Source organism: Salmo trutta, chromosome 18 (genome assembly GCF_901001165.1).
Source record: "Salmo trutta chromosome 18, fSalTru1.1, whole genome shotgun sequence".
In the NCBI taxonomy this organism is placed as follows: Eukaryota; Metazoa; Chordata; class Actinopteri; order Salmoniformes; family Salmonidae; genus Salmo; species Salmo trutta.
Window position 1 is genome coordinate 34,897,422 of NC_042974.1, and position 14,953 is coordinate 34,912,374.

The 14,953-nt window shown below is 41.3% G+C and overlaps 1 protein-coding gene across 4 annotated transcripts in view; it reads left to right on the forward strand.

The window, feature by feature from the left end:
* Positions 1–14,953, forward strand: part of LOC115153225 (VPS10 domain-containing receptor SorCS3) — a 116,970-nt gene that overhangs the window by 89,549 nt on the left and 12,468 nt on the right. For 3 of the 4 annotated variants that reach the window (XR_003867663.1, XM_029698437.1, XM_029698438.1), the window contains exons 9-13: positions 598–777; positions 1,044–1,190; positions 5,485–5,587; positions 5,908–5,984; positions 6,106–6,200. Coding sequence is in view for 3 of the 4 variants with exons in the window: in XM_029698437.1 (XP_029554297.1) it covers positions 598–777; positions 1,044–1,190; positions 5,485–5,587; positions 5,908–5,984; positions 6,106–6,200 (602 nt within the window). In the remaining variant the exon portion in view is untranslated. The remainder of the gene's footprint in view (positions 1–597; positions 778–1,043; positions 1,191–5,484; positions 5,588–5,907; positions 5,985–6,105; positions 6,201–14,953) is intronic. The other variant, XM_029698439.1, reaches the window with a different exon arrangement.

Consider the following 14,953-nt stretch of genomic DNA (forward strand, 5'->3'; position numbering starts at 1 on the left):
TAGCTGGAATGGAATGTTCGTATTCTGTAAATTTCACTGTGATATGTGGTTGTCTCTCCTAGCTATTTTAAGATGAATGGAATTACTGTAATTGACTTTGGATAAGAGCATCTGCTAAATGTCTCAAATGTAAATGTTTTACACACAGATCTCATATTACTATACTATATTATTTTTTCAAAAAATGTTAAGTATTGATGTCACAATATTGAAGTCATTTGTACAGTTCTTTATAAAAATGTGTGTTATTTGTTAAATTTCACTTTGTAAAGCCTAGCAGTAATACTTATTTATCTGAGAGTGAGGCATATATATGGAATTTAGCAAAAAAACATGATTATTTGTCTCTCTGAAATGAAACCAATCAAATGTTAGATTTTTTACAAATGCATGTTTGTCATTGAACAACCCCATGCCACAATTACATTGTGAAAAGACACACCAATCACACCAATTCATATTTTCTTTAAACAATAAAAGCTAATTTACTAACATTTCTGAAAATGTATGTATAGTGTTTTGGAATGAAACTCTTAATTTGTCTCTATCTACCCGCCTGTCTATTCACCCTTCCATGCTCTCTCTCTCATCTAACAGGACATGCACATCATCAGTACAGATAAGAAGCAGGTGTTTGCGGCTGTACAGGAGTGGAACCAGAATTACACCTACAGCCTGTATATCTCAGACTCTCCAGGGGTCTACTTCACTCTGTCTTTAGAGAACCTCAGGACCAGAAGAGAGCAAGGTGGAAATTTACTGGTCGACATGTATAAGGTACATCTACTATATGTGTATGTAAGACACTCTCCCTGTGGAAGGATCTCCATAAGGCGCTCTTAGTTAAACCATTTTACTATGTTAAGTACCGTTTGTTTGGTACCTCTGAAGGCACAATTCCTATGTATGATTTAATCTCCGCTGTATTTTTGCATAGTGCAAGGACTTTTCATAACCATAACCAAGTTGTTTAAAATAATGATATACACTCTCTCAATGTGATGTCGCTTTTCTTTAATCTGTTTGGCTTATTGTCATTCTAGGTAGAAGGAATAAACGGCATATTTTTTGCCAACAAATTGGTGGACCATGAGGTGAAGACTTTCATTACCTATAACAAGGGTCAGACCTGGGACCTTCTGCAAGCCCCTAACACCGATGTGGCTGGAAACAGTCTGCACTGCATCCTGGTGAGCTGAAGTCATTGGGGTGGATGATACTGCTTCTTAAAGTATTCATTCATCAAATGTTTTAACCCACCGGAAGCTTGTTGATTTAATAGTAAGAGTTGTTCATGGCAGTTGCCTGGTCTCTAATCAGTTTTACCTTTTACTTTTCTACATTGTCAGGCAAAGGGTTGGTAGGGGAATCTCATCCTAGACGTGTAGTTCAATACATTCCAGTCCATCAAGCAGTTCAAAATCTACATTAACCTCAAATATTTCAATTTGACAACTTAATCACTGTAAATACATCACCCTAATGAAAGTTACATTACAGTAAATGGCAGTTAGACAGTGCCCCATGGTGATCTGTGTTAGATATGTTTGATATTCATTGAAAAAATCTATTTTTTTTATATGAAAAGCGAGTTAACATAAAAAGCACATATTATGCATTTTTAAAAGAATGTATAATATGGCTCAGACACGAGACGTATGTGGCAGGGTCTATAGGCAATTACGGACTAGAAAAAGAAAACCAGCCATGTCACAGACACCGACATCTTGCTTCCAGACAAACTAAACACCTTCTTTGCCCGCTTTGAGGATAATACAGTGCCACCGAGGACTGCGGAACCCCCCTCTCCTTCTCCGTGGCCGACGTGAGTAAGACATTTAAACGTGTTAACCCTCGCAAGGCTGTTGGCCCAGACGGCATCCCTAGCCGCGTCCTCAGAGCATGCGCAGACCAGCTGGCTGGTGTGTTTACGGACATATTCAATCACTCCCTATGCCAGTCTGCTGTCCCCACATGCTTCAAGATGGCCATTGTTCCTGTACTCAAGAAGGCAAATATTACTGAACTAAATGACTATCGCCCCGTAGCACTCACTTCAGTCATCATAAAGTGCTTTGAGAGACAAGTCAAGGATCATATCACCTCCACCTTACCTGCTACCTGCACAGGCATTTCGCTACACTCACATTAACATTGCTAACCATTTGTATGTGAGCAATACAATTTTATTGGATTTGAGAGGAAAAATGTGTATAATTGTCACACCCTGATCAGTGTCATCTGTCCTCGTTATTGTCTCCACCCCTCCAGGTGTCGCTTGTTTTCCCCAGTGTATTTATCCCTGTTTCCTGTCTCTCTGTGCTAGTTCGTCTTTATGTTTCCAAGTCAACCAGCATTTTTCCCGTTCTCCTGCTTTTTGCATTCTCCTATTTCTAGTCCTCCCGGTTTTGACCCTTGCCTGTTTCTGGACTTTGTACCCGTCTGCCTGACCACGAGCCTGTCTGCCACTCTGTACCTCCTGGACTCTGATCTGGTTTTTACCTTTTTGCCTGTCCACGACCATTCTCTTGCCTACCCCTTTGGATTAATAAACATTGTATGACTCCAACCATCTGCCTCCTGTGTCTGCAATCGGGTCTCGCCTTGTGCCTTGATAATAATAATGTTTTTGTCTGTCATACAAATTGCCTCCCCTCTGGGGGAATTACATCAGAGACATTAGTAATTTAGATGTATCAGTAAATGAAGCAATTTGGTCAGATTAGTCTTTGCACCTTGGATAAAAAAAATGAATTCCATGGCTTGTTTGCTTCAGAATGGAACAGCCAGCTCCAATGTCCTTTGTAGCCAGTTTAACTCTGTTGGTGAAAAATATTAAAATGTTGATTTGTTTCATAAATGGCCTTTGCAAACTTCCTTTTCAAAGAGATTAGTTTGAACACAGAGTCATATATAAATGAGTCAGTTATACACTGAGTATACAAAACATTAAGGATACCTTCTCTTTCCATGAAATAGACTGACCAGGTGAATCCAGGTAAAAGCTATGATCCCTTATTGATGTCACTTGTTAAATACACTTCAATCAGTGTAGATGAAGGGGAAGAGACAAGTTAAAGAAGGATGTTTAAGCCTTGAGACAATTGTGTATGTGTGCCATTCAGAGGGTGAATAGGAAAGACAAAATATTGAAGTGCCTTTGAACTAGGCATGGTAGTACATGCCAGGCGCACCGGTTTGTGTAAAGAACTGCAACACAGCTTGGGTTTTCACGCTCGACAGTTTCCCATGTGTATCAAGAATGGTCCACCACTCAAAGGACATCAATCCAACTTGACACTACTGTGGGAGGCATTGGAGTCAACATGGGCCAGCATCCCTGTGAAATGCTAAAGGGAGGGTGGGAAGGGTGTTCCTAATCTTTTGTATACCTAGTATAGATCCTTATAAGATGCATTTTATTTGATGTCTTGGTTTAGGCCCAGTGGCGATTTTAGCATGTAAATCTTGGTGGGCCCAAAAAATATATACAGTATATATGTTTTGACGCATGCCAGCAAAGCCACTACACAACACAACACTAAACAATACATTAATTGCACTATAACGGTGACAAACGGTACCCACAAACTGTTAGGGCCTACATAAAGCTTTCCCAACAGCAGACCCAACACCTTACCACTGCCACACCTGGCTATCAGCAGAGCCTTGTCTGGCAGCGAAACAGTTCATTAAGCCTAATTTACAACTGATATGGTTGACTTGCTTAAACAAATTTTGTTTTTACTGACAATTGAGATGTACAATCTATAGCGTAAGGGGACGACGAGCGGATAAGCGGAAATCCGTAATTTCGAATAAAACGTTAATGAGCGAGCTAGGATGGACATAGTCAATAACTATTTGTTCAGCACTTTTGAAATGTACGGTGACAGAACTCAGAACATGGGCCATTTTTTACAGTATTCTCCCTGTACACCAAGTCAGAATGGTAGGATAAATAAATGGGGCAGGTAAGCAGACAATGAAAGCTCTTACAATATTCAATGATTACATTTCTCTAAAACAGCGCTATAGGCTACATGTTCACCACCAAGTCAGAACAATAGGCTAAATTATAAGGGGGACAATGACAAAATTCTTAGGGTGATGTACATGGGTTACTAACAGCTTGCTACACAACATACAGTATGCTTAGTATTACAATGGTAGGGCATACAATACTGCCCTACCAAGCAAAAAGGCAGTAACTGCTCATAGCGTGGAACTGAGAAAAATTGCTTTTATTTACCTTGGTTTCACAGTAACCTAGTACAGTTACTGCTAATATGACCCCCATTTTCACTAAAACACAATACAATAGAGGCAGGATACTTGTACACATGATTAAGCATGTATTTAATGTTGCAAAAATGACAACTCATTTTAGACCAAATGAGCAGTTACTGCCTTTTTGCTTGGTAGGGCACAATACATTTTTGGACTCACCTTGTTGTGCTGTGCTCACTTGAACAGGAACAGGCGCGGCAGTCCTTTGTGGGCATATTTTGTCATCAAAGTCTGTCATTCTCTGAATTTATGGTGCTTTCAAGACAACTGCCAACTCTGAAAAAAACAAGGTTGAATCATGATGACGTCAGTGATCTTCAGGTCGGAGCTCTAGAAAGAGGCCTGAGTTCCCGACTTTCAATTCTGAGTTGGATGACCATTCAAAATGTATTTTCCCAGTCGGAGCTATTTTTTTCCCCAGTTCCCAGTTGTCTTGAATTCATTGAAATCTGAGATTTCCTAGTTCCGAGTTTCCAGTTGTTTTGAGTGCGGCAGAAGTCATGCTGGATTGACAGCATGGCCAATGTTGAATGTTTATTCTTTTAAGCTTGGAAAAGAGACACTTGGACCACACACCCACTCCACTGAATAGCAGGCTAGTAATTGCTTGCAGTTAGCCACTGATTCCTTCTAAACCAATCATTGTTGAATTTGCGATTTCCAACTTGTTGTGTAATGTTTTTGTCCAATGGCCAACGAGTACCGATTTGCTTTATCTATGATTTCTCTTCATTATTTATCTTCATATGACAAGGGTTGAAAAGGATTTGCCAGTAGATTGTCTGGTAGCTTGATGATGACTGCTAGCTTGCTAGCTAAGATTTTGGAAGTATAATCAAAGCTACTATAGAACGTGATTTGACTTAATTTTATCTGTGGCCAATTATCTTGAGCCTTCTTCGATGGGCACTTCTAATGTAACTCAATGGCAGCACCCATGGGGCTTGAAGTTTTTAGCTCTACCCGTAGATTTTGCGGTGATGTAGTGTCCCCATGAGTGACAGAACACTGAGCCAATCATGGCGCAACTAGAGAATATTACCAACCCCTATGCTCTGTATTTTCCGCTGGCAGCCCCACCAGCACAGAAACACCTGCATTTTGGAGCTGCCTTACTCAAGAAAGGCCCTGAAAAACGGGTCGCCACTGTTTAGGCCTATGTCTAAATGGAATCCATTGTGTTTGTTTTGGCAGCCATTTTGTTCTCTGCATCTGCACCTGGATATGCCTGTGAACCCTTACCTGCCTGGACGCATCTTCAGTAAGGACTCAGCACCAGGGATCATCGTAGCCACAGGTAGGACAGAAGCCGAAAAGGTTTATACTGCATGATATTTGAGTTCTAGCAACAAAATTGTAAAGACAGGCACAGCTGTTAACGTTGTGCAAGCTTTTATCTGTGGTACTGTTGAAATTTGAAAAATCTTCAAATAGAATACAGATCAATAAAAGTGTTCATAATGGGATCAAGTCCTCCAATGACTGGTGGCAGTCTAAAATAAAATAAAAGGAGCTGCATAGCTATGAAAATGTTATGATCGTTTATTTTCTTTGCAAATATGTATCTTTACTATGCAAATATACCGGTATATGAATTCAGATTTTCTTTTTTTCCAGGCAACATTGGTACAGAGCTGTCCTCCACTAACCTTGGAATGTTTATAACATCTGATGCCGGCAATACCTGGAGACAGGTGAGACCCATCTTTGCCTCAAATGGGCTCCAACTAGAGTCCGTTTTTCCTAAATATGCATTATGAATATGAAAAACTATTGATGGAAATCATATGTTTATTGTCTTCTACTTTTTATTAGATATTTGAAGAAGAACTTGGTGTTTGGTTTCTTGACAATGGAGGTGCTTTAGTTGCAGTGTCTTTAGTTGCAACAGTACCCATCCGGCACATATGGTATGTTCATTGTAATTATACTGTAGAGTACAGTGCCTTCAGAAAGTATTCACACCCTTTGACTTTTTCCACGTTTTGTTGTTGCAAAGTGGGATAAAAATGAATTTAATACTCCCAAATGTAGAATAACAATTCTAATATTTATTAAACATTTATGAAAAATAAAACAGTAATATATCTTGATTAGATAACTATTAACTCCCTTTATACAATGCATGTTAGAAACACCTTTGGCAGAAAATTACAGCTGTGAGCCTTTTTGGGTAAGTCTGAGAGCTTTGCACACTTGGATTGTACAATATTTGCTCATTATTCTTCAAAAAATAATTGAAGCTCCATCAAGTTGGTTGTTGATCATTGCTAGAAACCATTTGCATGTCTTGCCATAGATTTTCTAGCCACTTTAGGTCAAAACTGTAACTAGGCCTCTCAGGAACATTCAATGGTGTCTTGGTAAGCAACTCCAGTATAGATTTGGCTTTGTGATTTAGGTTATTGTCCTGCTTAAAGGTGAATTCATCTCCCAGTGTATATTGGAAAGAAGACTGAACCAGGTTTTCCTGGTTTGCATTATTTTGTGTAATTTTGTCTCGGATAACTCCCTAGTCCTTGCCAATGACAAGCAGACCCAGTCCTTGCTGATGACAAGCAGACACAGTACTATGCTTGAAAATATGAAGAGTGGTACTCAGTGATGTGTTTGTGTTGGATTTGTCCCAAACATAATGTTTTGTATTCAGGACAAAAAGTACATTTCTTTGCCACATCTTTTGCAATTATTACTTGAGTTCCTTGTTGCAAGCATCATACTTCCGGCGCCGACAGAGATGGCCGCCTCGCTTCGCGTTCTTAGGAAACTATGCAGTATTTTTTTTTTTTTTATGTGTTATTTCTTACATTGTTACCCCAGGAAATCTTAAGTTTTATTACATACAGCCGGGAGGAACTATTGGATATAAGAGCAACGTTAACTCACTAACATTATGACCAGGAATACGACTTTCCCGAAGCTGGTCCTCTGTTTGGTCCACCACCCAGGAAAATGGATCGGATCCCAGCCGGCGACCCAAAACAACGGCGCCACAGAAGGGGCAGACGGAGCGGTCTTCTGGTCAGGCTCCGTAGAAGGGCACATCGCGCACCGCTCCCGAGAATACTATTCGCCAATGTCCAGTCTCTTGACAACAAAGTAGACGAAATCCGAGCAAGGGTTGCCTTCCAGAGAGACATCAGAGATTATAACGTTCTTTATTTCATGGAAAAATGTCTCAATTGAGGAACGTCATCAGAGTCGGTAGAGCCACCTGGTTTCTTCACGCATCGCGCCGACAGAAACAAACATCTCTCTGGTAAGAAGAAGGGCGGGGGTGTATGCCTTATGATTAACGAGATGTGGTGTGATCGTAACAACATACAGGATCTCAAGTCCTTTTGTTCACCTGACCTAGAATTCCTTACAAACAAATGCCGACCGCATTATCTACCAAGAGAATTCTCTTCGATCATAATCACAGTCGTGTATATCCTTCCCCCAAGCAGACACATCGACGGCCCTGAAAGAACTGCATTGGACTCTATGTAAACTGGAAACCACATATCCTGAGGCTGCATTTATTGTAACTGGGGATTTTAACAAGGCTAATCTGAAAACAAGGCTCCCTAAATTTTATCAGCATATCGAATGCGCAACCCGGGCTGGCAAAACCCTGGATCATTGTTATTCTAACTTCTGCGACGCATACAAAGCCCTCCCTCGCCCTCCGTTCGGAAAATCTAACCACGACTCCATTTTGTTGCTCCCAACCTATAGACAGAAACTGAAACAGGAAACGCCCATACTCAGGTCTGTTCAACGCTGGTCTGACCAATCGGATTCCACGCGTCAAGATTGCTTCGATCACATGGACTGGGATATGTTCCGCATAGCGTCATCAATAACATTGATGAATACGCTGATTCGGTGAGCGAGTTTATTAGCCAGTGCATCGGTGATGTTGTACCCACAACGTCTATTAAAACATTCCCCAACCAGAAACCGTGGATTGATGGCAGCATTCGTGCAAAACTGAAAGCGCAAACCACTGCTTTTAATCAGGGCAAATTGACCGGAAATATGACCGAATACAAACAGTGTAGCTATTCCCTCTGCAAGGCAATCAAACAAGCTAAGCGTCAGTATAGAGACAAAGTAGAGTCGCAATTCAACGGCTCAGACATGAGAGGTATGTGGCAGGGTCTACAGTCAATCACGGACTACAAAAGGAAAACCAGCCCCGTCGCGGACCACGATGTCTTGCTCCCAGACATACTAAACAACTTCTTTGCTCACTTTGAGGACATTACAGTGCCACCAACACGGCCCGCTACCAAAACCTGCAGGCTCTCCTTCACTGCTGCCAACATGAGTAAAACATTTAAACGTTTTAACCCTCGCAAGGCTGCCGGCCCAGACGGCATCACTAGCCGCGTCCTCAGAGCATGCGCAGACCAGTTGGCTAGTGTGTTTATGGACATATTCAATCAATCCTTATCCAAGTCTGCTGTTCCCACATGCTTCAAGAGGGCCACCATTGTTCCTTTTCCCAAGAAAGCCAAGGTAAATGAGCAAAATGACTATCGCCCCGTAGCACTCACTTCCGTCATCATGAAGTGCTTTGAGAGACTTGTCAAGGACCATATCACCTCCACCCTACTTGACACACTAGACCCACTCCAATTTTCTTACTGCCCCAATAGGTCCACAGACGACGCAATCGCAATCACACTGCACACTGCCCTAACCCATCTGGACAAGAGGAATACATATGTAAGAATGATGTTCATCGACTACAGCTCAGCATTTAACACTATATTACCCTCCAAACTCGTCATTAAGCTCGAGACCCTGGGTCTCGACCCCGCCCTGTGCAACTGGGTCCTGGACTTCCTGATGGGCCGCCCCCAGGTGGTTAGGGTAGGAAACAACATCTCCACCCCGCTGATCCTCAACACTGGGGCCCCACAAGGGTGAGTTCTCAGCCCTCTCCTGTACTCCTTGTTCACCCACGACTGCGTGGCCATGCATGCCTCCAACTCAATCATCAAGTTTGCAGACGACACTACAGTGGTAGGCTTGATTACCAACAACGACAAGACGGCTTACAGGGAGGAGGTGAGGGCCCTCGGAGTGCGGTGTCAGGAAAATAACCTCACACTCAATGTCAACAAAAAAAGGAGATGATCGGGGAGCAGCCCCCTATCCACATCAACGGGACAGTAGTGGAGAAGGTGGAAAGTTTTAAGTTCCTCGGCGTACATATCACGGACAAACTGAAATGGTCCACCCACACAGACAGCGTGGTGAAGAAGGCGCAGCAGCGCCTCTTCAACCTCAGGAGGCTGAAGAAACTCACAAACTTTTACAGATGCACAATCGAGAGCATCCTGTCGAGCTGTATCACCGCCTGCTACGGCAACTGCTCCGCCCACAACCGTAAGGCTCTCCAGAGGGTAGTGAGGTCTGCACAACGCATCACTGGGGGCAAACTACCTGCCCTCCAGGACACCTACACCACCCGATGTCACAGGAAGGCCAAAAAGATCATCAATGACAACAACCACCTGAGCCACTGCCTGTTCACCCCGCTATCATCTAGAAGGCGAGGTCAGTACAGGTGCATCAAAGCGGGGACCGAGAGACTGAAATACAGCTTCTATCTCAAGGCCTTCAGACTGTTAAACAGTCATCACTAAAATTGAGTGGCTGCTGCCAACATACTGACTCATCTCTAGCCACTTTAATAATAAACAATTGGATGTAATATATGTATCACTAGCCACTTTAAACAATGACATTTGATATAATGTTTACATACCCTACATTACTCATCTAATATGTATATACTGTACTCTATACCATCTACTTCATCTTGCCTATGTGGTTCGGCCATCATATTCTTATTCATTATTTTACACTTGTGTGTATAAGTTAGTTGTTGTGAAATTGTTAGATTACTTGTTAGATATTACTACTGTCAGAACAAGAAGTACATTTATTTGTACACCCTGACGAAGGCCATGCAGCCGAAATGCGTCGGATTTTTAAACTTTATTTCTATTGAACATGCCATACAAATAAAGACATTTTAATTAATTATATGAAGAGTGCCTTGGTCCTCCTTTCTTATGTCATTACGTTGCCCTCTTTGAGTACAGCGAGCACAGTTGACCCCCTCCTCCCTGCACCATCCCCCTACTTCTGCACCATCTCTCTCTGTCTCCTACACCCAGGCTGCTGTGGTCAGAAGGCGGTCGTAAATTCCAAAGGGAATGTCCTGCCTCATGGCCACAGTGTTGAGACAGAGTGGTTTCATAGAGAGACAAAGGAATTCTTCCACCTCACAGGACGGGGGAACCGAACAACATTTATGTTCTGGAGAAGGTCTAAAAGATCGGTGAAGAATCCAGCTACGAACTGGTCCGTTTGGTACAGTGTTGTGAAACTCATGAGAGACAATACGGCCATATTACCATAATAAGGTTATATACTAGCCTCAGCGATGAGACTTACATCTAATGGTTGTATAAAATTAATGAATGAGGATAAACCTATTTGGAATATGTTTGGATGCTTGTAAGATGTTAATGTGAGAGAATTGTATTTTCTGTTTAAAGTTTTACCAAGTCCCCGGCACACCCCCAGGGACACAGACAGGACAAGGCGTCATGTGACAGCCTTTTCTACGTTCAGTACATGAACCCCCACCCAGGGTTTCTTTCTTTAGACCAGGCCTCCACTCCATTACGAGTTGGCTAATAGGTTTGACCATGCATCCCTCTACTGAACTTTAACCATACCACATGGTTAACCTGTTAGGGCTAGGGGGCAGTATTTACACGGACGGATAAAAAACGTACCCGATTTAATCTGGTTACTACTCCTACCCAGTAACTAGAATATGCATATAATTATTGGCTTTGGATAGAAAACACCCTAAAGTTTCTAAAACTGTTTGAATGGTGTCTGTGAGTATAACAGAACTCATATGGCAGGCAAAAACCTGAGAAGATTCCTTACAGGAAGTGCCCTCTCTGACAAGATCTTGTTCTTCTTGTCTCTGTTTATTGAAGACTGAGGATCTTTGCTGTAACATGACACTTCCTACGGCTCCCATAGGCTCTCAGAGTCCGGGAAAAAGCTGAATGATATCGAGGCAGCCCCAGGCTGAAACACATTTGCGCTTTTGGCAAGTGGCCGATCAGAGGACAATGGGCTTAGGTGCGTGGACAAGTCGACCCAGTGCTTTATTTTCTTTCGTCTTTTTACCTAAACGCAGATTCCCGGTCAGAATATTATCGCTTTTTTACGAGAAAAATGGCATAAAAATTGATTTTAAACAGCGGTTGACATGCTTCGAAGTACGGTAATGGAATATTTCGAATTTTTTGTCACGAAATGCGTCGTGCTCGTCACCCTTCTTTACCCTTTCGGATAGTGTCTTGAACGCACGAACAAAACGCCACTGTTTGGATATAACTATGGATTATTTGGGACCAAACCAACATTTGTTATTGAAGTAGAAGTCCTGGGAGTGCATTCTGACGAAGAACACCAAAGGTAATCAAACTTTTCTAATAGTAAATCGGAGTTTGGTGAAGGCTAAACTTGCTGGGTGTCTAAATAGCTAGCCCTGTGATGCCGGGCAATCTACTTAGAATATTGCAAAATGTGCTTTCACCAAAAAGCTATTTTAAAATCGGACATATCGAGTGCATAGAGGAGTTCTGTATCTATAATTCTTAAAATAATTGTTATGCTTTTTGTGAACGTTTATCGTGAGTAATTTAGTAAAGTGTTAGTAAATTCACCGGAAGTTTGCGGGGGGTATGCTAGTTCTGAACGTCACATGCTAATGTAAAAAGCTGGTTTTTGATATAAATATGAACTTGATTGAACAAAACATGCATGTATTGTATAACATAATGTCCTAGGTGTGTCATCTGATGAAGATCATCAAAGGTTAGTGCTGCATTTAGCTGTCTTCTGGGTTTTTGTGACATTATATGCTAGCTTGAAAAATGGGTGTCTGATTATTTCTGGCTGGGTACTCTGCTGACATAATCTAATGTTTTGCTTTCATTGTAAAGCCTTTTTGAAATCGGACAGTGTGGTTAGATTACCGAGAGTCTTGTCTTTAAAATGCTGTAAAATAGTCATATGTTTAAGAAATTGAAGTAATAGCATTTCTAAGGTATTTGAATAACGCGCCACAGGATTCCACCGGCTGTTACGTAGGTGGGACGATTTCGTCCCGCCGACCCTAGAGAGGTTAAACCATTAGACTATCGATACCGAATAATAACAAGTCTTTGATATTAATTACTTGTCTGCAGCTAGGAATTCGGTATCATTGAACGCGAAGACCGACGAAACATCCATTCTATAACGACATGAACGAATGTCGCTTTGAAAGATCCATTCTAACCAAGAGAGAACGCGAGGACAAAATTCTCCAACAGAACCAAACTCTCCAACAAGGATCCCGATGACACACTGAGCGTAAATATATATATTGATTGCAATTGTTCCCGAATGAGTGAGCGTTCATGTGCAAAGGATTAGCATATCAATTGTTAATATTTATCAACTCTGTAGTGTCTTCTCAGCTGACCCACACTCCCCTTTTGTCTAACAAGCCACCATGCCGGTTTAGCCCACTAGGGTGCATTCCTCTACCATTTCTTTGTAACGATACCTACTGTTTGTATGCTTTCTAGTTTAGTAAATAAATTATTTTAAGACAATTGATGTATGGATGACTTAGTGAAGACTGGGTTCGTGCCGATAAACAACAATTTACGACGTTTGGAATGAGACTGACGCGAGGTAAAAATACATCATTAAATCAGAAGATAATCGATCAGATACTATAATATCTGACAGTTATATTAGGAAAATTATAACTGTGTAATCTGAATATTTTCCTTGGTGCCCTGACCTCCTAGTTAATTACAGTTACACGATTAATCAGTTAACCTGTCTGGGCGAGGTGGAATCGCGTCGCGCGAAATACAAATACCTCATCAATGCTATAACTTCAATTTCTCAGACATATGACTATTTTACACCATTTTATCGATACACCTCTCCTGAATCGAACCACGTTGTCCGATTTCAAAAAGGCTTTACAGCGAAAGCAAAACATTAGATTATGTTAGGAGAGTACCCTGCCAAAAGTAAACACACAGCCATTTTCAAAGCAACTAGCATGCATCACAAATACCCAAAACACAGCTAAATGCAGCACTAACCTTTGACGATCTTCATCAGATGACACTCCTAGGACATCATGTTACACAATACATGCATTTTTTGTTCGATAAAGTTCATATTTATATATAAAAACATCATTTTCCCTCAAATACTGCCGGTGAACTGTCATTCAAAGAATTATAGATGAACATCTCCTTTATGCAAACGCTATGAAAGATTTCAAAAAAGCTTCACGAGGAAAGCACTCTTTGCAATAATCTGAATACTGAGCTCAGAAAAATACACTAGGCTATACAGATAGCCGCCATCTTGGGGACATCTAAAATCATACATTGCATTAGAAATATTCCTTTACCTTTGATCATCTTCATCAGAAGGCTCTTCCAGGTATCCCAGGTCCACAACAAATGTTGTTTTGTTCGATAAAGTCCTTAATTTATGTCCAAATAACTCCTTGTTGTTCGTGCGTCCAGTAAGGTACTCCAAGTGTAGAAAGCGCGCGGACGATGTTGCGACGAAAAGTAAAAAAAAGTTGTATTTACGTTCGTTCAAACATGTCAAACGTTGTAAAACATCAATCTTTAGGGCCTTCAGAACGTGACGATTCAATAATATTTCAACTGGATGGTTCCTGTGTCTTGAAAAAGCTTTTGGAACGGGAGGATCCTCCCTCGTGAACGCGCCCCAAGAAGTGATGTCACCCCCTGCCTCAACAACTTCGCCTCCTTGTCATTCGGGCTCTGTTCATCATAGAAGCTTCAAACAACTTTGTAAAGACTGTCGACATCTAGTGGAAGCCGTAGGAAGTGCACAATTATTACTACGTCACAGTGTATTCAATAGCAAATGACTTGAAGAGAGCCCAAGCATCCAGATTTCCACTTCCTGGTAGGATTTCTCTCAGGTTTTTGCTTACCATATGAGTTCTGTATTACTCACAGACACCATTCAAACGGTTTTAGAAATTTCAGAGTGTTTTCTATCCAAATCTACTAATACTATGAATATCCTAGCTTCTGAGTTTGAGTAGGAGGCAGTTTAACCTCTCTGGCGCATGTGGGACGAATTCGTCCCACCTACGTAACAGCCACTTCCATCCAGTGGCGCGATTTTTGAATCATTTGAAATACTATTACTTCAATTTCTCAAACATATGACTATTTTACAGCTATTTAAAGACAAGAATCTCGTTAATCTAACCACACTGTCCGATTTCAAAAAGGCTTTACAACGAAAGCAAAACATTAGATTGTCAGGAGAGTGCCCAGCCAGAAATAATCAGACACCCATTTTTCAAGCTAGCATATCATGTCACATAAACCCAAACCACAGCTAAATGCAGCACTAACCTTTTATGATCTTCATCAGATGACACACCTAGGACATTATGTTATACAATACATGCATGTTTTGTTCAATCAAGTTCATATTTATATCAAAAACCAGCTTTTTACATTAGCATGTGACGTTCAGAAAAAGCATACCCCCCGCAAACTTCCGG